The 26,559-nt window shown below is 45.0% G+C and overlaps 1 protein-coding gene across 1 annotated transcript in view; it reads right to left on the minus strand.

The window, feature by feature from the left end:
• Nucleotides 1-25,715, minus strand: part of Gpatch1 (G-patch domain containing 1) — a 43,504-nt gene extending 17,789 nt beyond the window's left edge. The window contains exons 1-11 of the mRNA XM_031386196.1: nt 25,622-25,715; nt 16,793-16,927; nt 15,137-15,222; nt 13,907-14,067; nt 12,945-13,042; nt 11,873-11,931; nt 9,780-10,022; nt 8,237-8,384; nt 5,913-5,992; nt 3,005-3,209; nt 368-664 (exon numbers count right to left, since the gene is read on the minus strand). Coding sequence (XP_031242056.1) covers nt 368-664; nt 3,005-3,209; nt 5,913-5,992; nt 8,237-8,384; nt 9,780-10,022; nt 11,873-11,931; nt 12,945-13,042; nt 13,907-14,067; nt 15,137-15,222; nt 16,793-16,927; nt 25,622-25,694 — 1,585 coding nt within the window. The 5' untranslated portion in view covers nt 25,695-25,715. The remainder of the gene's footprint in view (nt 1-367; nt 665-3,004; nt 3,210-5,912; nt 5,993-8,236; nt 8,385-9,779; nt 10,023-11,872; nt 11,932-12,944; nt 13,043-13,906; nt 14,068-15,136; nt 15,223-16,792; nt 16,928-25,621) is intronic.
• Between the last annotated feature and the right edge of the window lie 844 nt (nt 25,716-26,559).

Here is a 26,559-nt window from a genome sequence, read left to right on the forward strand (position 1 = left end):
GGATTAAAATGAAAACACATCCCCATAATATTTCTGTTTTTTCAAAGAAACTAAAACTCCAAAATTATCTACTTTTGTGTGATTTTTGTTTTGTTTTGCTTTTTAGTTTTGAAATAAGGACTTGTTACACAGCCAGGGCTGGCCTCAAACTCTTGATTCCACTGTCTCAGCCACCCAGTGCTAGAATTATAGGCCTTAACTCTATTTCTGCTATGTATTCACTTTTTAGAGGGAGGGCCTGAAACCTTTGCACTGTTTATACCAAGTGGGCCAAAACTAATGACAGATCTGGGCAGCCGGACTTGCAGTCTGTGATGGGGGAGGGAACCCACAGAGAGGCAGCCAACCCTGCCAGGCTAGCACCCACCTTTCTGACCCTTCTTCATGTGGACTAAGAACTCTTCATATCGTCTCTGCTTTTCTGGATCTTTTGCAAAAGGCTTGAAGTTGCTGGCTCTGGTGGTGACTGTCCCACTGCCCAGAGCCAGGTGCCATGAGCTGTGCCCCAGGTCTGGTGTGGAGGCCTGCGCTCTGCTGCTTGAAGCACTCTGGGCCAGACTCCTGGCCTTGGCTTGAGCGGCTTTCAGGTCAGTTGCCTGCTTCACTTCTTTAATTCTTTCTTTGTCTTTTTGAGACAGAAACTCCAACACTGAAGTAGCTGACCCTAAATAAAAACAGTAACAAGAGATGAAAACAGCTTTACCTTTTTTTGTACAGCCAGCCACTACTAAAAATGTACATAACCACAGGTGTTTATGTTACTGATTTATCAATATCTCTATGTCCTGTGAACTGCATATTTACATAATTGGCCACAGATACAACTTGAAGCAGTGCAAATGCTTGAGGTCTGTAAAGCCTGGTGTTCCATGCCCAGGATGAGGACTCTGAACTGCAGGAGGCTATGGTCATGGCTCCCACTGAGCACTCATATTCACAAAAGCTCACTGGGCACCAACTGCACAGCAGGCAGTGTCCCAGGGTCTGGGGGACAATGCAGGTAAGGTCCCCCCTCTCACTACAGATAGGAAGGAAACCAAGAGCAATATTAGAGCACTGCTTTGGGAAAACAGCAATGGTTCATGCCTGTAATCCCGGTTTATTTGGGAGGCAAAGCAGGATTATCATGAGTTCAAGGCCAGCCTGGGCTATCAACTAAGGTCTTGTTTCAACAAAGAAATAAGCAAAATTATCATGAGTTCATGGCCAGCCTGGGCTATAGATTAAAGTCTTGTCTCAATAAACAAACTAACAAATAAATAAAATAAAAAGGCTAGTAACGGGCTGGAGAGATGGCTCAGTGGTTAAGAGAACTGACTGTTCTTCCGAAGGTTCTGAGTTCAAATCCCAGCAACCACAGGGTGGCTCACAACCATCTGTAATGAGATCGGATGCCCTCTTTGGGGTGTATGAAAACAGCTACAGTGTACTTACATATAATAAATAAATAAATCTTTGAAAAAAAAAAAGGCTAGTAAGATGGCTCAGTGGGTAAAGGCTCCTACCACCAAGTCTAATGACCTGAGTTCAATCTCTAGGATCCACATAATTGGAAGGAGAGAACCGACTCCTGCAAGTTGTCCTCTGACTTTTATACAGGCAATGTGGTTTATACACTTGAGCACGTGCACACACATACACCCACAGCATAAAAAGGCATTTTTAAGGAAGCGAGAGTATATGGTATGGCATTACATTCCTATAACCCCCCAGACTCAAGAGGCTGATAGAACAAAATAAGTCTAGGCTAGTGGGGGTCTACATAGTGAGAACCCCTCTCAAAAAGCAAAAACAAAAGAGGTGTGACAGCACAGGCCTAGCACTTGTGAAACAGAAGCAAGAGGATTTCTCTGAGTTTAAAGTCAGCCTGGTCTACACAGCGAGCTCCAGGACAACCAAGACTACATAGAGAGATCCTGTCTCAAAGAGAGAGATAGAGGAAAAAAAGAAAGAAAGAAAGAAAGAAAGAAAGAAAGAAAGAAAGAAGGAAAGAAAGGGAGAAAGGAAAAAAGAAAGGAAGAAAGGAAGGAAGGAAGAAAGGAAAAAAGAAAGAAAGGAAGGAAGGAAAGAGGGAGCGGGGGAGGGAGGAAGGGAGGGAAAGAAGGAGGAAGGGACAGGGCTGGGGAGATGGCTTAGTAGGTCCCACTCTGCAGACACCTGACGTGCACATCAAGCAGCTCACAACCACCTATAGCTTCGGCCCCAGGGGATGCAACACCCTTTTCTGGCCTCATCAGCATGAATATGCATGCATACACATACACACACACACACACACCCTTATACATGTAAATTTAAAAAGAAATAAATGGGGGGGGGGGGTCAGTGAGACAGGATTTCTCCTGGAAGTCCTGGGACTCAGTCTGTAGACCAGGCTGGCCTCAAACTCACAGAGATCTACCTGCCTCTCCACTCCCAAGAGCTGGGATTAAAGGCTTGTGCCACCAACACCTAGCTAATAAATTTTAATAAAACCTAAATAAAATTTTCTTAGAATTATTTATTTATTTTATTTATATGAGTACACTGTAGCTGTCTTTCAGACACAGCAGAAGAGGGCATCTGATCTCATTACAGATGGTTGTGAGCCGTGTGGCTGCTGGGAATTGAACTCAGGACCTCTGGAAGAGCAGTTGGTGCTCTTAACCGCTGAGTCATCTCTCTAGCCCCTAAATAAAAATTTTTAAACAAAACAAATAAATGTGAGTGGCACAGTCCTGTGATCTCAGCCCTTGTGTGGCAGAGGCAGCAGGACCGAGGGTTCAAAACCACCCTGGGCTACAGTGAGAATTTAAGGCCATCTTGGGCTACATGAGACCTTTAAAAGAGGTGGGGGGCAAAAAGAGCAACTCACCAAGTCATAATAAGTAAGGTCTGTGTACACTTTTATACGCTGTTTACAATACATGACATGCCTCCTAGAGTTCCCCACCAGGGGGAAACCATAACACCCCATTTGAGTAAGATTACCTTAAACAAGTCCTGTCTCCTCCATCACACATACCTTGAACCGGCATCTCTCCTAGCAACTCCCCCCGCTTGGAGGCATTGAGTTGATGCCTACTGTGCATCCCCATGTCCTGCCCTGCTTTCCCAGATGACTCTGATAACACCTGAAGTAAGTGAGCATTCTCAGACGTTGCAGCCACCACAGGTCTGAAATAATGCACCGGTCGGTAGTCTCTGGGCAACTGAGGGGGTGGATAAATCTTAACAAAAAACAGACAAAATAAAAGTCAGGAAATCTGGGTTACAAGATCACACAGACTTAAGAAAAAAAAACATGATTTTTAGTGTCATGAGACACGCCCAGCCCTGGCTCACTTTTGAGGTAGCCAGCACTGGAAAAGCCTGGCAACCCTGAGGGAAACCAGAACCATTATCCCAACAGCCTCACACTGCAAACAACACCACTGCTGATATGGATGTTCCCCATGATGAGAGCACTGAATAGAAGAAAGCACAGCACCATGCCCTTCTCCACATGCAGACCCCACTCACTGCAAGACCAGTTACAGATGTTTGTTCAAGACTTTAAAAAAAAATAACAAACTTGAAATTAGGTAGTTTTAAATTCAAAACTCTTTGTTCAGGCTATGTTTCACTTCCAAAGTGAAACGTCAGACCTTCATTTTTTTTTAAATTCACTTCAATGTTGTTCATGAATATGTCTGTCTGTTGTATAAGTGAATGTGCACATGTGTGGAGGTACCCACAGAGGCCAGATGAGGACATGACCCCTTTGGGGGCTGGAGTTAGACGTTTCTGTACTGGGACCCAAACCCCACTCCTCAATACTAAGCAGCAAGTGCTCGTAACCACTGAGCCATCTCTCCAGCTCCTGGCCAGACTTCTAAATAATTCTGCCCAGAATTATTTAGCTGGGCAGTGGTGGTGCACGCCTTTAATCCTAGTATTGGAAGGCAGAGGCAGGTAGATTTCTGAGTTTGAGGCCAGCCTAGTCTACAGAGTGAGTTCCAGGACAGCCAGGGCTACACAGAGAAACCCTGTCTTGAAAATCCAAAAGAAAAAAAAAAGAAAGAAAAATATTTATTTATTATGTATATGAGTATGCTGTAGCTGTCAGACACAGCATGATTGTAAACCACCATGTGGTTGCTGGGAATTGAACTCAGGACCTCTGGAAGAGCAGTCAGTGCTCTTAATGGCTAAGCCACCTCTCTAGCCCTCCAACTTACATCTTAATCCAAAGTATTTTTTAATTCAGACACTAAGTAGAGCTGAGGCTCAGTTACAATATTTGCAGAATAGTCACACGACCCTGGGATTAAACTCAGCAACCACCCCAACAACAAAAACAACAACAAAGACAGGCTAGGGTGTAGCTCAATGGTAAAGTGTGTGCCTAGCATACATGAGGTCTTAGATCAAACCACAGCATGAAAGAGGGGAAGGACGGGAGAAAGGCTGACAACATGGAAACTTATACCTATCTGTGAAATTTCTGGATTTATAACTCTGAAGATATTAATGACAGCAGAACAGAAAACTTAAAAGGAAACTGGGGTTTGCTGTTTCTTTAGGGGGTGATGGACCTCGAACACACTGAATGCAGTTTCTGTTACTGAGCTACATCCCAGCCTAAGCATTAGACTTCTTTTGGAAACAGAATTACACTGGGCAGTTCTGGCTGTCCTGAAACTCAGCTCTGGAGACCAGGCTGGCTTCACACTCAGGGCATCCACCTGGCTCCGCCTCCTGAGTGCTGGCATTAAAGGCTGCACCATGTATCCAACCACTAGATATTTTAAGTACCTACTGAGGGTCCCCTTGCTCTTAGTGTAACAAGCATAGATTAACCGTTGCTTGTACAGTGACTTCTAGAATTAGAAGTTTCCTGAAACTGGGAACTAAGTCAACCCTGAGCATGGGGTGAGCGCTCAGTCCCAGGTGCACACTGGCCTAAGACCTTTCCACCACATCCATGTCTGTATCCTGTTGTTACTGGCAGAATTTGGAGTTTGCAGTTCCCTGGACACAGTGGAATTACTACTGCCAGGAAACCACCGTTGCATTTACTTGCATATGGTAAGCCTCCTCCGCCCCCATTTCCCTGAGTAGTATTCCCAAAACTTCAAATTAGTCTAAAAGTAAGAGAACTGTCCTTTAACAAGCCGCAAGGGTTTGGGGTTCTGTGTGGTGCTGGGCCACATTACTGGCCTCTTTCAATGGAAATGTCTTTTTTTTTTTTTTTTTTAAATGTGTATGGGTGTCTTGCCTGTATGTATGTCTATGCACTACCACATATATGTTTGGTGCCAGAAAAAGCCAAAAGAGGGTGTTGGATCCCCTGGAACTGGAGTTAGAGATAGTTGTGAGCTGCCATGTGGGTGCTGGGAATCAAACCTGGGCCCTCTGGAAGAGTAGTCACTTCTCTTAATGCTCAGCCGTCTCTCCAGCCCCCACCTTCTGTTTTCTAAGGCAGAATCTTTCTCTGGCATGGAACTTGTCAAGGAGGCTCTACTGCTGGCCAGTGAGCCTCTGGAACCTTCCATACACTGGATGATAAGTACAGCCACTGCACCAGCTTCTTTGACATGGGTTTGGGAACTGAATTCATATCCTGAGTACTACTGGCTAGGCTATGTGAAGTCCCCTTCCCCTTTTTGAAACAGGATCTTAGTCAGTTTCCCAGGCTGCCTTAGAATATGATTCTCCTGCCTCAGTTTTCCAAGTGCTAGAACTACAGACCTGTCCCATCACACCCAGTTTTCTTCTAAAAAATGTTAACAGAGGAGTATGCATAGAGAAATACCAGGTTTCCATAAGTACATTGATATAGCTCAATTAATTACTTATGATATTATAAATATTAAAGGACATATATATATTAACATAGACACTATAAGCACCAGACAAGCAAAATAATTTTAAGGAAAAGGTTTTCTTACTTTTTTTGAAGATAAAGGTTTAGAAGCCAAGGAAAATCCTTCCAAAATTTTGCCAACATATCGAAGATCTCTCTCGGGTTCTACAAAATGACATCACTGATTAATTCCAGAAGCAGAGATGATTAAGTGAGACATGAAGCTTCTTACTTGGTGGAGCATAAACAGCACCCTGGGTGAGGTCACTGGGAAGGAGCATTTGGGGACTGGGTGGCATTCAAACTCTCACCCCTTTGTTGACACAGTGAGGCTCAGCTCAAACTGCCCTCCACTGCCCAGCCACCCAGACAGCTCAGACGGCTGCCTTGGCTGCCCAAGATAAGCACCCAGCACTGTCTTCAAAGCAAGGACCTCAGCAAAACAGCCTCTGCACAGACCGCCACCATGATGTGTCGCCTCATCAGGACTCTGACTGGAAACATCTAAAACGACCCCGGAAAGCTGTCCTCTCCCTCCCACCAAAGCGACTACCTCGGGTGGCTATTATTTGGAGTAAAATTCTCAAGAAAAGCCAGCTAGAGTATCAAAAGAAAGATCCCAACTGCAAGGGTCAAGTCTCACACAGTGCCCCAGGGTGGCTGTGTCCCAGTTTCCTTAGCAACAGCCTAAATAAGGCTCCTAGGCAACACAACCAGGTCAGCTGTGAACTCGCCCTGGGACAAACTGTTGTTGCAAACGAAATGCTAACAGTAGATAGATAAGACCACAAACTAAGGAAACTGAGTGACTAACGCCCTCTGACTTGATCAGGGGATGGTTCTCTGGCTGCAGACACAAGCCTGTGACAGAGGCCCTGCAATTCACAGGAAGACTTTCTGCAGAGTGGGTACACATAAGACTCATTCCAGCCTCAGTAATTGCTGGAAGAAAAAAAAAATCTAAAAGTCAGTTGTAGAGATTGGTGAAACAATACATTCACTCAGTCAGAAGAAAATACGTGCAGTGAATATGTGCAAATTAAAACAGAGAGACTAAGTATCCCAAATTCATCAGCAGAACACAGGCACTGTGTTCAGAAGTGAAAGATGTGTCTCAGAAAGCAGGCTAGAGTATGTTATCACAAACTACCACCTACTGTAAGATGTTAATAACTTAGTTAACTTAAATATCAGTTACTGATATTATTAAGATAACTATTATTAATTTCATCCTTCCATTAGTGTCTAGAGTATGCTCAATTAGTACTTTACATTATTATATAATTCACATGCAACATATTATTGATGGTATCAATACATTAAGTACATAACATATACAGTAACATTTCTAATTTATTATATGTGAAATCATTTGGGCTTTGGGGGTACCGTGACAGAATCTAGGGCACTGTGCTGACTGACTGTATTAGACAGTCCTGACTCTCCACCCTGTACTTCTCTGCACCATTTCTAGAAATCAAGAGTGGAATAGCAATTTAGCCAAGGGACGTGAATCACCACATATTCTGTCTGGAGATTTAAGTTATGTTGAAAGACGCCAATATTTATAATAATCACATCTGTAATCCCAGCACCTGGGAGTTGGAGGCAGACAGAGCACAACTTTGAGACAAGCCTAGGCTTAACTACAAAAAAAAAAAAGTTAGGTGATCGACCATGTCTGATTGCAGATAAGAGCCTGTTGAGGCCTCAGGGGCGAGGGCAGGTTAGCTGACCTGTTGTGCTACAGACTGTTGGCACTGTCACTTGTGCCCAGACCTGGTCTTCTGGCCTGCTGTTTAAATTGGCTGAATCTTCCAGTTCCCTGAACTCTGAGTCCCCACTGCTGTCTGACCACAACATGGCGCCAGGCCACATAGTCATTCCTCTCCCGGCCCTAAGCCTCCCCAGCTCCCTAGTATACATCCCATCTTCACTGCTGGCTTTAGCTGTGGCTTAAACCTCATTTCTTTCTTATGTCCTCAAACTCAAAGCAATCCTCCTGCCTCAGCTTTCCAAGTGCTGGAATTATAAGAACAAGCCACTATATCAGCTTCCCTTGTTTCTTACCCTGCATATTTTTGTTTGATGTTTATAGACATTTTGCCTAAATGTATGTATATGTACCATATGTATGCCTGAGGCCTATAAAGGCCAAAGGGAGCATGAGACGCACTGGAACTGGAGTTACAGATGGCTGTGAGCCACCGTGTGGGTACTGGGAACCAAACCCCAGTCCTTACAAGAGCGTCCAGTGCCCCTAACCACTGAACCATCTCTCAGCCCCATATCCTGCATCATTGATAACCCTCTGCTCTACAGAGTCTGGCACTCCAATACCAGAGCCTGTGCCCCTTTCTTCCCAAAAGCCTGACAAGGAGTCCTACCATCTGTGCTGCAGAGACGTACCTTTCTGATTTTTGTATTGTTTGGGAGCTGTCCAGCCATAGAGGCCATCTCCAGGCTCCTCGTCCTTCAGCACAGTGTCATACTTGGATAGAGTTTCTGTGGCGTAGATGTCATCATCTTCCTCTTCCAGGGCACCTACACCAAAAGCCTGCAAAACACAAGGTTTCAAACAGAGCTCCCAGGCCGGAGGGAGCTTAGCACTGCAGGGCTAAGCTGTACTAAGGATCCAGCAGATGCATATGCACTTGCAGATCACTGAGAGAGAAGCAAATGGGAACCCTAGGTTAGAAGAGTCTCAGGGCTACTGAAAAGTAGTGACCAGAGGCAAATGGCGCACTGTAGCATAGGCAAATCCTCCAGCCCCAGCAGCACTGAACAGACAGAAGTAGGCTTCTCCTAGACAGAAAACAGCCGACACATCTGTCAGTTTCTGGTCAGCAGGGCCAAGGTCTGAACTCTTGTGGGAAACAGCCTTGAAGTAAGTTGACTTTTTCTTGCAAGAATAGGAAAATCATGTAAAGAAAGAACAAAACAAAGTAATCGGAATGGAGAGATGGCTTAGTGGTTAAGAGCACTGACTGCTCTTTGAGAAGTCCTGACTTCAATTCCCAGCAACCACATGGTGGCTCAGAACCATCTATAATGGGATCTGATGCCCTCTTCTGGTGTGTCTGAAAACAGCTACAGTGTATTCATATTCATAAAACAAAGTAGCCAACTTTTTTTTTTGAGATAAAGTCTCACTATATCACCCTGACTGTCCTGGAACTTGCTCTCATGTGGTCCAGGCTGGCCTAGAATTCACATCTGCCTCTGCTTCCTGAGTACAGGAATTAAAGGAATGCACCACCATGTTGGCCCACTTTCTTTTGAAGAACCTGTGAGTTGTTTGAAAAGGTGAGCAACAGAAATCTTCAAAAGGACAAAACCTCAAAGTCCAAAGCACCCAGATGCTCCTGACTCAGGGCACACAGCAGCAAGGAGAGGCTTAGTGCAGAACGAAGCAGCTTCATCTACCTGCTGGACCATCCTGTGGGCCCCCAGTTGCAATTAGATTAAATCAAATCATTGGAAAGGTGCTTTTCTGCTTAGCCCCACCAGGATGGGAAAACCGGCCTCTAGCTGGGAACATGGGTTTCCACCAAGAACACCACAGGCTCATTAGAATTAGGTTGGCAAGCATCACAGGTGCCCCCAAAGGACCTTCAGAGAAAGAGTACCTGCCTACTAGTGTATGCAAGGCCCTGAATCTGTCTGTCTGTCTCTCTCTGTCTCTGTCTCTCTCTTTCAGTGCTGGGGCTGAACATAGTGCCTTGCATACACTAGACAAGCCCGCCAAACTGAAAGAAAGAAGCAGAGACAGACAAAGATAGAGAGATAGAAAGAGGGAGAGAGAAAGAAAGAAAAAGGGGGGCTCGTGGGGAGGCAGGACAGGACTTCAAAGTCCTCATTGAGCAAACAAAGTACCTACCACGGATGAACCTACCATAGGAAATATATTTATTTATCAGTGTTTCTGCTTTTATAACACAGAAACTTTTACCTGGCCAGAAATGCCCAGTTTTCTTCCTTTACTCAGTCCAACATCTCCAAGAAGATGGCTGGTCCCCTCAGATGCTCCACCAAAAAGATTCAGGTGTTCTCCTGGCATTCCAAACAATGCTTGGTTGGGGTCCAGGCCCTTGTAGGCCAACCCATGTACATTATCTTTAGGTGTAAAATCCACAGGCATGACGTCTTTAGGAGCAAAAGTCACATTGTCAGGCAGGTAGTCATCATCTTCATCCTATTTCAAATGTTTGAGGAGGAATTAAGGTGAGTCACTATCAGGTGTCAAGTCCTCTTAGAGTTTAGTGATTAATTCCAAACAAAACAGTTGCCAGGCTTGTATTTCTGCTGCCATGAATGACCAGATCCCATCCCTGGAAAAAAATGATACTAACAAAAGCAACATCATGGTGAGACTAGAAACCAGTGCTTCTCAACCTTCTAAAACCTTCAACCTGACCCTTTAATACAGTTCCTCACATTGTGGTGACCCCAAATACAAGATTATTTTGTTGTTAAATGCTATTTACTACTTACTGTTAATACTAATTAAAACTACTTCAGGACTCGACTGTTGTGAATTGAAATGTAAATATCTGATATGTGACCCCCTATGAAAAGGTTATTCAGCCCCCAAAGAGGTCACAACCCGCTCTAAGCAGAGGCTGGAGAGATGGTTCAGCCATTAAGAGCATTCACTGAGTCTGCAGAGGACCAGGGTTCCTCACCCACATCAGACAGCTCGCACCTGCCTTTAACTCTAGTTCCAAGGTATCTGGCATCGTCTTCTGCCCTCAGTAGGCACCTGCACACACAGAGAGACTAACTAGCAGGCACACACTTATTTTTTAAAAAAAAGAATCTAGCTGGGCAGTGGTGGTATATGACTTTAATCTCAGCACTCGGGAGGCTGGGGCAGGCAGATCTCTGTGAGTTAGAGGCCAATCTAATCTATAAAGCAAGTTCTAAGATAGCCAGGATTATCGCACACACACATACAAAAAAAAAAAAAAAAAAAAAAAAAAAAAAAAAAAAAAAAAAAAGAAGAAGAAGAAGAAGAACAGGCAGGGCATGGTAGGGCACAACTTTTTCTTTTCCTTTTTTTAAATTTTTATTTATTTATTTTATATATGACTGCTTTATCTGCATGTACACCTGCATGCTATAAGATATTAGATGGTTGTAAGCCACCATGTGGATGCTGGGAATTGAACTCAGGACCTCTAGAAGAACAGACAGCTCTTAACCACTGAGCCATCTCACCAACACCCTCCAGCCCTAGGCAGCACACAACTTTAATCCCAGCATTTAGGAGACAGAGGCAAGAGGACTTCTGTGAGTGCAAGGCCAGCCTGGTCTTCACAGTGAGTTCCAGATCAGCCAGAGCTGCATAGTGAGACCTTGTCCCCATCGATCAGCCAATTAATCAATGAATCAATTAATCAGCAGATTTGGGATAGCTATGGTGCCAGCAAGTCGTTGACTCTATCAGCTGACAGAGTGACGATAGCTTTAGAGTATGGTTATTCCAGGACAGAGGAGCCTAACAGATTCCTAAAATTGCTCATGACCTTGCTATTGATTTATTTATCTGTCTGCGTGGGTATTTTGTCTGCTTAGGATTTTTGTTGTTGCATTGTGATTTTATTACATTTATTTATTTGTTCGTGTGTGTATGTGTAAGAGAGAGAAATTATGTGTGTGCATAGGCATGCATGCCATAGAGTGTATGTAGAGGTCAAAGGGCAACTTGTGTGAGTTTGTTCTCTCCTTATATCTAGGTCCTGGGGATCACACTCGGGTGGTCAGGTTTGCCAGCAAGCACCTTTCCCCACAGAGCCATCCCACTGTTTTCTGAGGCAGAGTCTCACTATGTAGCTCAGGCTAGTCTAGACCTTAAGATTTTTCTCTCTGCTTCACTCTACTTATTGCTGCACACCAGCACACCAGGTAGTTTTTTACTTTCTCTCAGTGATAGGGATCAGACCCAAGGCTTTGTATATGCTAGGCTCAACCACTGAGCTACATTCCTAGTTTGTGACCCTAAAATTTCACCATCATGAAGTAGCATGTTCTACTATAACATACCTCAGACCCTTCGGAGCCTCCAGGCGGCAATGCACAGCCATAGATCTTAACACCAGGATCTACAAAAGAGATCCCAAAGGCATTATTAGTCACGAGTGAAGAAAAATAAAGGCCGAGCCGCCGCCGACACTCATCAGAGGCACATGGCTGTACTTGTGAAGGTGCTGCACTCTGAGGGTCCCGGGTGGAGGACAGGCCAAATCCACCTGTGCTCCAATAATGTACTGCAGGGACCCAAAGGACATTAATCTTGCCTTCAAAGGGTTCACTCACAGCCTGGGGACACAGAGGGCATGAAAAGGGCAGAAAATAATAATGTTAAACTGGGAATGTAGTGTTGCTCAGTGATATGGTCCTTGCCTGGGATTTGTAAAGCCCTAGGTTCAACCCTCAGCATAAATAAATATTTACATAAATAAATAAATGAATGAATAAAGAAAGAGAAGGAAATAGTAATGTTAACTGACTCTGTGGTTCAGTTAAGGTGTGGTTGAAAAGCAAACATCTACACTCCTGGTAAGAATGTGAACGTGGACAATCCTTCCAGAAGTTACGGTGCATTACACCTAAAACCTTAAGCTATGTGCGTGCTACCTCATGCAACTTTCCAAAATATGCTGTGCAGCTGGAGAGGTCTATAGCTTAGGGCTAAAAGCATCTGTTACTCATGCAGACAGAGGGCATGGGTTCCATTCCCAGCACCCACACGGTAGCTCAAAACTATCTGTTAATTCCAGTTCTGGGGCCTCGATGCTCTCTTCTGGCCTCCCAGGCTACTGTACATATGTGGTGCGCACAGTACTCCAAGTGCTGGGATTAAAGGTATGTGCTACCATGCCCAGCCAGTAATAAAGGAATTCTCTTTTAGAAAAATTATGCTGTAGTTAAGGGTCATGGCTCACTGCTATAAGCCCAGCACTCAGGAGGCTAAAGCAGGAGACTTAGGAGTTTAAGGGCAGCCTGAGTTATGCTCAGGCAGCCTGAACTGCAGACTTCCACCCTGTCTCACAAGAAAAAACTAAACAAACAAACCAGAATGTGTGCTGCAGAAAGGGGCCTCAAGTGGGCTTACCTGGTTTCTGTCGACGTGCCTTTCTCTTCACCCGTGGGCCGACTCCTTGCCCTTCCTTCCAGCCCATTTTTCTTAACAATTCAAAACCAACAGACAATCTAGACAGGATATGGAAACAGTGACAGTGAACTTCATTGTTAGTAAACAACTCCTGCCCTACTTCCTCTGCCTTCTTTGTCTGTGTTCATCCTGTGGCTACAGCACAATGGCACAAGCATGCGGGCTGAGGGGAGGGAGAGGACACACTCAAACTAGGGGAGACGTACATCTGCCTCTTAAGCCTTTGAGATGGGCCTTTAGAGACTCTGGGAAGTCCTTGTCAAGGAAGCCTATGGCCCAGAGGCACCAGAAAATTCTAATCAGCCCACACACCCAGGAACAGAAGAAAGTATACAGAAATCAAAAGTCAGGTAACGGCCATGCAGCTTTGTAAGTCTGCCCACTTATTAGAAAAGTGTAACTTCTTTTCTCCTATCACTTCTCTAAGTACATTCTCCCTAGCACTTCGGGCCTTGGCCTTCCTTACTCTTCTTGCCTCCCCACCCTGTGTCTGCTCTCCAAACCAGCTTTAAGGGCTTGGCTTTTTATGTCCTTATTTTCTCCTCTATTTTCATTCTAATAAAATTATCCTCAAGCTGAGGATGAAGAAAAAGAAAAGGAGAGGGAAGGTGGAGAGGAAGAGAGAGAAATGTGGGAGGGGCGATGATAGGGAGGGAGGAAGGGAGGGAGGAAGGAAAGGAGAGAGGTGGTGCAGGCAGGATAGGACCCATAGGCCTGTGAGGAAGGTGAGGAAGGGAAGTCACCCCAGTTCCTAACAGCCTTCCATTGCAGGGATAAAGGGAGACACTCTGGGTGAAACCCCTTCTTCTACAGCACCTTGTGCCTGCAGCTGAGCTATCCCTGAGAAAGATAACCACACATGTGCTAAGCATCCATGCCAGGAACAACCCCACCCCCCTCACTTTGCTGGTGTGATGAGGTCATCAAGCAGCGTGGCTCCAGGAATAGGGGCTGCAGCAGCTGCCAGCTGCCTGGCCTTCTCCCGTATTCTGTCTTTGGTTTTGGAAGCAAAATCATCCGTGGTAACAATTGCTTTAGGTGCTATCCCAAATTCACTAAGATCCTCCAAAGAAGAAAATTAAACAGAATTAGTTCATTTATACACACAACAAATGCACTTGTACTAACACACACACAAATGCTCTTGGACTAACACACACAAAATAAATGTACTTGTACTACAACACAACAAATGCATTTGTACAAACACTCACAACAAAGTTTTAAATAGACATCAGTTTTCTGTAAATATGCAAAGAGAAAGAGAGAACTCTGGGTTCTGGAAATATGGCTCAGTGGTTAAGATCACTAGATCACTGGCTGCTCTTCCAGAGATCCTGGGTTCAATTCCCAGCATCCATATAGCAGCTCACAACTGTCTATAGCTGTAGTCCCTTATAATCAGATGCCTTCTTCTTGTGTGCATACATACATGCAGATAAAACATCCCTATACCTAAATAAATAATGAAAACTTAGAGAGAGAGAGAGAGAGAGGGAGGGAAGGAGAAAGAGAGAGAGGGAGAAAAAGAGAGAGAGGGAGAGAGAGAGAGGGAGAGAAAGAGAGAGAAAGAGAGAGAGAGGGAGGGAGAAAGAGAAAGAAAGAGAAAGAAAGAGTCAGATGTGATGGCTAACTTGCCTGTGATCCTAGCACTAGGGAGGCTGGAGAAGAAGGGCTGAAAGTTCAGAGCCAGCCTCAGCTAAATAGCAAGACCCGAGGCTCCTTCTCCTCTTCCTGGTAGCTTACAGCTTGTACTTGTATTGCACTTGACTGTGCTCATGGGAGAATCCATGCCCAGGTTTTAAGGTAGTGGGAATTTAATGCTAGCTAGCTTACTGCTCCTAAAACTGTGGGGTGCTTCAGGGTTCCTGTGAAAAGCCACGGGTTCAGCACCATTGGACTCTGAGTTAGGGACAACTAGTGGTCTCCTTTACATGACATCCCTGAGTTCAGACTCTGTCCTAGTGTCCCCTGCAGAGACATCTGAGTGATGGAGAAGCCACTGACAGGTGCCCAGGGCACGAGCATAACATCACAAAGGTGAAGCCTCAGACAGGAAAGAAAGCTTACGTGGGCTTTCTGGGGAGAAAGAAGGCACCAAAGCATGGACACTGTCACACTGCCTGACCTACCTCTTCGTCCATAAAATCTTCAGGTCCAAGAGCAGATTTGTCTGCCCTGTTCTGTCTTGAAGACACAAAGGTAGAGGGTGTCCATCCTGGAAGAAAAGGAATGTAGAATCTTATGATCCTAGGTGGTATTTCATTTGCTGTTTGTTTGCATTTATTAAGATGGAGTCTCATGACAAAGGGCTGGCCAGCCTGGAGCGCACTTGGTAGACCACACTAGGGATGCAGCTCAGTGGTAGAATGTCTGCGTTAGCCTGCAGTGAGGTCCTGGGTTCTATCCCCAGCCCCTAAGTAAGAAAGCATTCAGTTAATCGGGTGGTGCATGCCTGTAATCCCAGCACTCAGAAGGCAGAGCAGATGGAGCTACAGCCTGGTCTATATCAAAAGTTCTGGATTAGCCTGGTCTAAATAGTGAGACCCTGTCTCAGTAAAAAGAAAAAGAAAAGAAAGAGGAAACAACATGCATTACTTTAATTACAGACTTGATTATACAACATAGTGTGACATTTAAATTTGTTTTTCTCCAGGTCATGAGCAAGTAGTAGCTGGTGTGTGCAGTCCTGTGTCAAACAATTCCTGGGCACTTCTGATGCTATCCTGGCTCTATAACCTCTATGACCCCTAGTAGCCTCATCTGCAAATCTGCAAAACACCTGTGACACTTGACCTTCTTAGTCGCTGGGTCAGAGGCATAGCCAGTGATTACCTGGGAGTCTGCCTGAGGGTACTCAGGGCAAAACAGAACGAGGGAGTTTACTATCTGCCTTTAGCCTCTTGGCTGGAATCTCTCCATTTTCCACAAAGTAAGAGAAAGGTTCTTCCCTGTCAGGCTGCACCCAACAGTGGGCGTAAGTCGATTCTGGTAGCAACCCAGATGTTCAAAGAATATCTCTGTACTCTATGGTGTATGTACCAACAACTTTTTTTTTTTAAGATTTATTTATTTATTATATATAAGTACACTGTAGCTGTCTTCAGACACTCCAGAAGAGGGCGTCAGATCTCATTACGGATGGCTGTGAGCCACCATGTGGTTGCTGCGATTTGAACTCAGGATCTTTGGAAGAACAGTCAGTGCTCTTCACCACTGAGCCACATCTCTGTTATTTTTTTTTTTTTTTTTGTTTTGTTTTTTGGTTTTTCGAGACAGAGTTTCTCTGTGTAGCCTTGGCTGTCCTGGAACTCACTCTGTAGACCAGGCTGGCCTCGAACTCAGAAATCCACCTGCCTCTGCCTCCCAAGTGCTGGGATTAAAGGCGTGCGCCACCACGCCCGGCTCTGTTATTTTTTTTTAAAGATTAATTTATTTATTATATGTAAATACACTGTATCTGTGTTCAGACACACAAGGGCATTAGATCTCATTATAGATGGTTGTGAGCCACCATGTGGTTGCTGGGATTTGAACTCAGGACCTCTGGAAGAGCAGTCAGTGCTCTTCAACACTGAGCCATTTCTCCAGCCCCTCTTTTATTTTTTAAAGTCAGGAGGGGATCTGGACATGGAGACTCATGCCTGTCACTCTAGCACTGGGGAGTCTGAGGTAGGAGAGTCTAGATTTCCAGGCTGGCCTGAGCTACATGGTTAAGATTCAGTTACAGAGACAAAACCCTATCGTTCACATGCTTGAACAGTCCTCTGGCCCCTGCAGAACCGTACCTTCCTTTGAGCCGACGGTATTGAAGTAACCAGCAGAGAAACCACCACTAAAGGCTCCATGAAAGCGCTTGTACCTTCCTTTCTCATCTCTGACAGTCTGGTCCTGAAGAGGAATGGGTTTCTTTGGTCTTTCACCTGGAGAAAGAGAGAGGGGAATGATGAGTTAGGAAGAATTTAGGGAAAATGTCATTTCTTAAACATAATGAATTGTTATTCACTTATAACTCCATAGATATCCATTTAATTGAAGTTGCTATTCTAGATCTTATTAGCTTATAGTCTACAAAACAATATGTTTTGGAAGATTCTGCTAAGGAATACATTGCAGCAAGCTAGGGACGGACTCAGTGGATAGAGTGCTTCTACATACACGAGAGCCCTAGCTCAGACTCAGAGAACTCAACTGTGGTTTGAATGAGAAATGTCCCCCACAGGTTCATGTATTTGAATATCTAGTCCCTAGTTGGTGGCACTATTAGGGAGGTTGTAGAACCTTTAAAAACTGTAGCCTTTAATCCTGGCACTAGAGACAGAGACAGGTGGGTCTCAGTGAGTAGTGTGTGTGTGTGTGTGTGTGTGTGTGTGTGTGTGTTTGTGCACACGTGTGCATGCGCATTAGCCTTGCTGGAGGATGTGCATCACTAGGGGCAGGCCTTGAAAGTTTATAATCTCACCCCACTACTGGCTTACTCAGCCTCCATGTGTTTGCTCTTGATATGTGATCTCCCAGCTTCATGCTTAAGCTGCTGCTTCCACACCTCCTGCCATTGTGGACTCTCCCTCTACAACCAGAATCCAGAGTAAACTCTTTTTCCTATACATTGTTTTCAGTCATAATATTTTATCACAGCAACAGAGGAGTAATTAATATACCTACATAAAGCCTGAAGCAGTTGCTCATGTGTGCAATGCCAGTGCTCCTACTGAAAGATGGGAGGGAGACACAGGAGAACCCCTGGAAGTCCACAAGTTAGAGAGCCTGGTGTGCTCAGGAGCCGCAACCTCATGCCATGAACACGAGTGCTCACGTTCTCACACACAAACATGTACACATCCAAGACAAAAATGTTCTGCTTTTCCAACTAAATTTCATTACAAAAAACAAGTTAGGGCTGGAGAGGTGGTTCAGTGGGTAGTATTTGCTGTGCAGATCAGAGAGCCTTCGGGAAAGCCAGTGTGGACATGGACAGCCCCAGCACTGGGGGAGGCAGAGATGAGGTGAGGGAAATGGACAGCAGCAGAGGAAGACAGCCAACACTGACCTCCAGTCAAGTACACACAGACGAAAACACTTTTAAACAATTATACTGGGAATGGGCAGGATGGCACACACTTTTAGTCCCAGCACCTAGAAGGCAGAGACAGGAGATGTCTATGAGTTCAAGGTCTGTATGTATATGTGTATATACACATACATACATACATTCGTGTGTGCTCCTGCGAACACCCAAGCCATGGGACATGTGGTGAGGTCAAGACAAATTTCTTTTTTTATTGTATTGTTTTTTGAGACAGGGTTTCTCTGTGTAGCCCTGGCTGACCTCAATCTTACCCTATAGACCAGGCTGGCCTCGAACTCAGAGATCCGCCTGGCTCTGCCTTCCAAGTGCTAAGGCAGAGGTGTGTGCCACTATGCTGAGCAGAGGACAACTTTTAAAAATTGATTTTCACCTTTCTACCATGTAGGCTCCAGGAGTGAAACTCATGTTAGCAGCAAGCACCTTCACCCACTGATCCCTCTCCTGTCTTTCTTAAGGGAATAGGCTCTTACACTGTACAGGCCATTGCACACATTTAGCCTAAGGCAAATAAATGTTCCTTAGGCTTCACGTTTTAGGTGTTATGACACAAACTGCTGCCTACAACTCAAAAGCTCGGCATTTATTTATTTATTTATTTATTTATTTATTTGAAAATAATGTTTATTTTATTTTTTTATTACTTTTATTTTTTTACAATCCAGTTATTACCCCCATCCCAGTTCACCCTCCCAGTTCCTCATCCCATTCCTCCTCCTCCCTGTCTCCAAGAGGATGTCTTTCATGCACCACCACCCCCAAGCTCTGCATTTATTTAAAATGTGAAAGGGATCCCGGTTTGGTGGTACATACTTGTGATCCACAAATGTTTGGAACAGGAAGCAGGTTTCTGGTCAGTTAAGGGCATGAGGTTGGTCACAATGCTTCACACTCCCCAACACTAACTCCACCCTGGGCCTCTCTCTGCCTGAGCTTCCCCAACTCTAAATGTGAAAGCATGCCTGTAATGCACCCAACCAAAGGACTAAGTTAGGGACCCCAATCAGAGACAAACAGACCTGTAGTTATTTCAAAGTTATGTGTGCAAATCAAATAGCACTTGGGAAGAACTCAGCAGGAGGGACACACAGGAAGTGCTTTTAAGAGGCTAGCTAGCATTTCTACTCTTGCCATTAGCATTTTGTCACCAGTGAGATATTCCCTAAAGGCCAGGTATGCCCATGACTTCATTAATTAAACCAGTTTTATTTCTTAAACAAAATTAATTAATTAAAAAGCCAGGCATAGCCCAGCAGTGGTGGCACATGGCTGTAATCCCAGCACTCAGGAGCCAGGAGCCAGTGGATCTCTCAATTTGAGGCCAGCCTGGTCTACAGAGTGAGTTCTAAGACAGCCAGGGTTACACAGAGAAACCCTGTCATAATAAACCAAAGGGGAAAAAAAAGTCAGGCATAGTGATGCATGCCTGTAATACCAGCACTTAGGAGACTGAGACAGGAGCATTGCTGTGAGTTTGAATCCAGCCTGGGCTAACATGAGATCCTATCTTAAAAACTACTCCCTCCACCCCCAGTTTCCCTACCAAATAAAAAGAGCTATACTAAGAGGCCAGGTAATCTGAGTTCAAATCCACCTGCAGCACAACCTGTTCATTTTGTGGTCTTGGGCAAAGGACTTAATCTCTCTAGGGTTTGGCTTCTAAAACTGTAAAATTAGTGTAATGACAGAACCCATCTTGTGGTAGCAACAAGAATTAAATATCACTGAGTAACACATCAGAGACTAGCACTCACCTAGCACACAAGATGCCCTGGGCTCCACTCTCAGCATCTATAAACAAACCATCCACAAGCCTTGCTATAGTGAGACTCAGTTAACACTAGCTATGGTGCCTTTTTAACTTTAAAGAATTGGGCTACAACCAGGGTCTCATCCTGCAGAATTTTTACCATTAGTTTTGTTTTCTTTAAAAAGCAAAACAACAACAAAAACAAAAACAGGGTCTAGTGTGCCCAGGATGAACCCAACGCCTCAAACTCACTCCGAAGCCAAGGACAACACTGAACTTCTGAACCTTCCAGCTCCACCTCTTGAGTACTGAGATGACAGACATGGCTTAATATGATTCTGGGGATAACTTAAGGCTTCAAGCATGCCAGAAAAGCACTCTGCCAAGTGAGTTATAGCCCCGACTCCAATTTTCCCCATTTCTTAAAAACTTAGTACTCATGCTTCATTAGTTTGTATGTCTGGCATGTTTCCTGTCTTGGTCAGAGTTTGCAATCTCAGTACCACTGACAGAGTGTTCTGTGTAATGCTTTGTTGTGGGGAGATGTCCTGAGCGATGTGGGGTATTTAGCAGCATCTGTGGCAGGTGTGCTCCCCTTGCCCATTCCCTGCAGCTGGGCTAAGGTGAGGGAGGGTGCCATTCTTGCAGCCTTCTTGGCATAGAAGGAAGATAGCATCTGCAGACAACTAAGTGGGACTTAGAGCCACTGATCATGAGAGCCACTGGTGTGGCCAGCTAGGCCCCACAGAGCTCCTGAGGAGATGGTGCTGTCTCTAACTAGGTTGCCGGAAAACTCCAGAGAGGAAGTAGTACTTTAGCAGGGACCTGCTGTAATCATGGGCACTGACAACAACTAATTCTCCTCTTATCAGGGACTGATAAGTTGCTCATTTATCATACCTGGGTAAGGGTACTTATTAAGTAGCTGCCTGAGGTCCACAGTTAATAAGCACAGAGCTGAGCTAGATCTCAACTCCATCTCCAAGCCAGAGCTACCACCCACACTGTTCCTTACATATTCCTCAGCTAGAAGTACACAAAAGCTGGGTTCTAGAAAAAGCTAAACACAGAACCCAGCAGGGGAGACCAGTGTGCATGTGTCAGACAGCATAAAGGAACCCAAAATGAGCAGAGTTTTGTTAGCTGCAGGTAAAGACACAATTCCAGCAGACACATTAGCTTCTGCAATCAAACAGGAGGTCTGACAGGGCAGTGCTGGTCTTGGGGAGAGAGGAATAATAACATAGAATAATGCATGCTTAGCAGCATGCACAAAGCCTAGACTTAATCCAAAGTATACCCCCTCCCCATTAAAAACAAACAAACAAACAACAACAAAACCCCACAATGTCAGATATACTGAGACAGTCCAATTGCACTAGAGGAGCAGGAAGAAGCATGAGATGGAGCCAGAAGCAAAGGTTGACAATACAAGGCCCTTGAGCACGGAGATACAGGGTCTGTGACATCCTCTGTGTTGAGGGATGTCTAGGTAGGTTTAAGGGTGGTAGTCACAGCACCAAGGAGGAAGAAAAGAAATGAATCTGTACAGGAAGGAGGGCAGGAATTGAGGATTCTATAATGGGGTGATGGTGTCTAAGGAAGAGTAGGAAAGTACTGTGGACATCTTCCTTCCCGATCATTGTCACTAAACTCCCCAGCTAATACCTAACCAATAATCCTGCTGTCAGGACCAGCAACTTTAATTAAGGTTTAATTAAGTCAAAGGAGCCAGCCCTCCACCAGTGTTTACCTGACCTGACAGCACAACTTCAAAGCTGGAATAAGAGTGATTATTGGTCTAGTTGTGCTGTAAAATGCAGCCAGAGACTTCAAAGTGTTTGGAGAGCAGTGGATGAGGGGCTATAATATAGCACAGTGTTAGAGAGTGGGATCAGCACCAGGAAGGCAGAGGGAGGGAGGGATCAGGGAGACCAGGAGGGAGGGAGGGAACAGGGAGACCAGGAGGGAGGGAGGGAGCAGGGAGACCAGGAGGGAGCAGGGAGACCAAGAGGGAGGGAGGGAGCAGGGAGACCAGGAGGGAGGGAGGGAGCAGGGAGACCAGGAGGGAGGGAGGGAGCAGGGAGACCAGGAGGGAGGGAGGGAGCAGGGAGACCAGGAGAGAGGGAGGGAGCAGGAAGACCAGGAGGGAGGGAGCAGGAAGACCAGGAGGGAGGGAGGGAGTAGGGAGACCAGGAGGGAGGGAGCAGGAAGACCAGGAGGGAAGGAGGAAGAAAGTTCTAAGGCTTCTACCATTGAAGTTACAGAGTATTTCCAGAAAGGCTGGAAAGAGGGCTCACCAGTTAAGAGAACTTGCTGCTCTTCCAAAGGACCTAAGTTCAGATCTTAGTTCCTACACCAGGCAGCTCACAACTGCCTGTAAATAAAGGTCCAAGAAATCTAATGTCCTCTTTTGGTGGCCCTTCTCAACATAGACATGCATATGTACAAATAATAAAGTAAATCTCTCTAGATGAAAAAAGAGAAAATCCTACAAATCAATGTCCTTTCCTTTTACCCCAAAGCATAGTTAGACTAGTTTATTTCATTTCTAACTTTTGTTAAAAACAGGGAGAACTGGAGGGTCTGGCAAGATGGCTCAGTGGATAAAAGCATTTGTTTCCAGGCTAGCAATCTGAGTTTAATCTCTGGGACTTACATAGCAGGAGAGAACTGACTCTTGAAAGTTGTCGATGACCCTGCTCACAAACTGGGTGCATGCATACCCTCTCACAGTAATAATAATATAATTTTAAACTAGGGAGAATTTGAAAAATCCAGGTCAAACAGTTGATGGCTTAACGGCATATCTCTTCTCAAGGAAACAACTACATGACCAGAAATACAGAAACCATATGAACAGATGTTCAACATGGATGTTGTGCATGCACGACCATTGACCTCTTCCACAGCTACTGTCTAACCATTCTTCCTGGTACCCTGTAGCGCCCCTATGGCCTCTTCGATAGCTTGTGAAGGATACTATCTAATAACATCACATATTTTAGTACTTGCAAATCTTGTGCTTTTGTTCTCTACTAAACCTGAAACTCCTCCAGTCAAAGAGCTTTATCAACTGATTCTTTACATTCACAGGGTGTTGTGTTTGTCAATAAAACTAATGTGACCTTAGTTGTATTGAACAAACAGGCTAGAATTAGTGGCATAGCTATGACGGTCACATTCCACCCCACAGTCTACTGTGAAAAGAACTCTGCAATTAGGGCTAAGGAGACCTTACATCCGGGGAAATGGGTGTAAATTGGATATGGACAAACAATGTCATATTGTGTAAACATTATTCTTTATTATTTCTATGCTGATTTCTCTGTCTCCATATCTGGTTGTAATCAGGACGTGGCATTGTAATGCTTATTCTAAGTATCTCCTGCCTCTATGTTGTGTAAACACTGCTCCCATTTATTCTCTGATTTGTCAATAAAAGCTATTCTACCAATGGCTGAGCAGCACAGAAAGTAGGGCTGGTCTCCCGATCCCAGTCAAGGGATTGGCAGAGAGAGAAAGAGGGGATTCACTGTGAGAAATGGGAACACACCTAGGGATGAGAGAGCCAGACCAATATCAAAATGCAAGTATCATATGGATTTTGACTGGGACATAGCCAGATTAGCTTAGGAGAATAGAGTAGATTAAAAACTGTTCAACTATTTATGCTGTTAAGCTTGATCAAATACATCCTCTGTCTCTGCCTCATTTATTTGGGAGCTAGCTGGGATAGAGAAAAATTATCACTTATAAAAATGCACTAACACAGAGGTCTCTAAGGAAACACAAGGGCAACCATAAAACATATAAGAACTGGCACAGAAACTAGCCTTTCTCTCCCTTTGGTCAGCAGAGGGTAGAGGTAGAGCCAGGATCTGGCAAACATTTCTAATGATTGCAACTGCTTGGGCTGGGGATACAGCTCACTTGTGGAATGCTTGCCTAACAAGCACAGAAGCCTGAGTTTCATCCTCAGCACCACACAAACCAAGCATGAGGCACAGGCCTGTCATCTCAGCACTTGGCAGGCGGAAGCAGGAAGACCAGAAGTTCAAAGTCAGTCTTCACTACACAAAAGTGAGGCTACGTGAGACTCTGTCACAGAAAGAACTAAGACATATGTAATATGTGATATGCAAAGCTGTAATCGCAGTACTAGGAAGACTAAGAAAGCAGAATAGTCTTGAGTTTAAAGTCAGCCTGGTCTACATATTTAACAAGCGTAAGGCCAGCTTGGACTGTAAAGAAAGACCCTATCTTATACCCACTCCAGCCAAAAAAAAAAAAAAAAAATTAGTAAGGAAAAAAGTCTCAGTGAAAATATCTCAGAGGTATAGCCAACAAGCCAGGATGGGAAGCAGGGGGCAGGAGTCAGGCGAAGTCTCACCAACAAAAGTCTACAGGTAACTTCTGGCCCACCACTGTCTTCCCCACAGGGTTAACACTGCCATCAGTGGTATGGACACCCAGTAGATAAATCTAGTCATTAAGTGAAACAGACCAGAAACACTAGAGAACCTTGCTTACCTTCTTCACCCCTGTACTTCACCGGCCATTCCAGACAACGCCTGTCAAGTCTACACTATGCAAAAGCTACTCATCAGCTGTCACTGCTAACTCTCCAGTCCACACAACCACAGTCTCCAGACCTTTCTGGCTAGTTTCCCTGCTTCATTCCTGCCTACCCCAAAAGAGACTACTCTCAAAAATCAAAGCAAACATAATGTTAAAACATGCATCCTGCCAGGCATATGGCAGTACACACCTTTAACTTGAACACGCTAGTTCACGCTGCCTCTCTTCTGAGAGGCAGAGGCTGCTAAAATGCTGTGAGTCTAGCCACGTGGAGATAGCAAGACCCTGTCCCCTACCCCCAACCAAAAAAGGGGAAAGGGAAGAAATACATTCTATTTGTGTAAACTGAACCAAGGACTTTTCCTACCCTTAGTATAAGAGCCAAACTCCTAGTTGGGTGCTATGGCACACAGTTGCAAACCAAGCACATGTTAGGCAAGAATAGGAGGATCAAGCCAGGTGGTGGTGGTGCACACCTTTAATCCCAGCACTTGGGAGGCAGAGGCAGGCGGATTTCTGAGTTCGAGGCCAGCCTGGTCTACAGAGTGAGTTCCAGGACAACCAGGGCTATACAGAGAAACCCTATCTCGAAAAAAAGAAAAAAAAGAAAAGGAGGATCAAGAGTTCAAGTCCAGTCTTGGCTATATAGTTGGTTTGATGTCAGCATGAGTTGCATGAGACCCTGTCAGAAAAAGGAAAAATTCCAATTCTTGGGACTGGATATGCAGCTGAGTTGTGACATGCTAGCCTAGCATATACGAGGTTCAATCCTCAGCAACACACACTCCAAATTCCTTACCATTGCAAGTGCCACCCACAACTTGCCCTGACTATCCCTAGACTGCTAAGCAGTCTGCCACTTGAGGGATTTCCTATATCAAGTGTTTCTCCTCAGATCTTTCCAATGGAGGTCTGGTTTCTTTTACTTTCAAGTACGGGTGCAAACGTTCCCTCGGGGCAAGATACTGTCTGGCCACCCCCCCTCCCCATTATACCCAAGTTGCCTAGTCATTCCTGCATCTCCCACCCTGCAGCGTCCTTCTCTGCCCCCAAGAACGCCACGACTAAGTGCGGTGCACAAGCCTCTCCAACGCGTTCCCTGTGCCCACAGCGAGCAAGCCTGGCCGAGATGTCGCTGTCGCCCACGTGCTAGATTCCCAGCCTGCGCCCCCGAGACTCCACCGGCCATCGGACCCGCACCTTCCTCCAGAGGCTCTAGGCCCGTTCCATAGCTGATCAGATCCTCGTCGCTGTCACTGTCCAGAGCCGCCATCCTGCTCCCTTCCGGGCTCCGCCCCCTGGCTACGGGAGCCTTTGTAGGCCAAAAACATTACAGTTTCGCCTCCACAAACTGGAGCACACTATAAAGTTGACTTGTTTGGGGGAAATTGTTACCTCCTCCTTGCATGCAAAACTGACTCTGACTGCAGAGAAGATTTGTATCTGTGCCAGGCGGTGGTAGCGCACGCCTTTAATCCCAGCAGTCAGGAGGCAGAGGCAGGAAAATCTATGAGTTTGAGGCCCCTTTGGTCTACAGAGAGAGTTTCATGACAGCGAAAGCTACACAGAGAAACCCTGTCTAGAGAACAAACAAACAAACAAACAAACAGCAATATATATATATATATATAGATAGATAGATAGATAGATAGATAGATCTCAAAAAGCATACAAACAAACAAACTAGAGTAAAAATTAAATTCAGCTAATAAGATGTGAGGCTGATATAAAAACCTATCCTGGAAGCCCGGACTTGCTTTCTTCCTTTTATTTTTGACGAGCTCATAACTGTTAACAATGTGTGGTGATCATAGTTTCTCCCAATGAACCCTTTCTTATCCCCCTTGTTGGCTTACAGACAACTACTCAGTGTCCCTCCAACAGTGACCTAGCAATAGCTTGAGTCATCACTTGCTACCTTTACTCCCTGCTCTACTGCCTGTGTAGAAAAGGACTACTCTGGGGGCTGGAGAGATGGCTCATCAGTTAAGAGCACTGACTGCTCTTCCAAAGGTCCCGAGTTCAAATCTCAGTGACCACATGGTGCCTCACAACCATCCATAATGAGATGTGATGCCCTCTGGTGTGTCTAAAGAGAGCTACAGTGTACTTTCATATAATAAATAAATCTTAAAAAA

Source organism: Mastomys coucha, unplaced genomic scaffold, assembly GCF_008632895.1.
Source record: "Mastomys coucha isolate ucsf_1 unplaced genomic scaffold, UCSF_Mcou_1 pScaffold21, whole genome shotgun sequence".
Taxonomy (NCBI): Eukaryota; Metazoa; Chordata; class Mammalia; order Rodentia; family Muridae; genus Mastomys; species Mastomys coucha.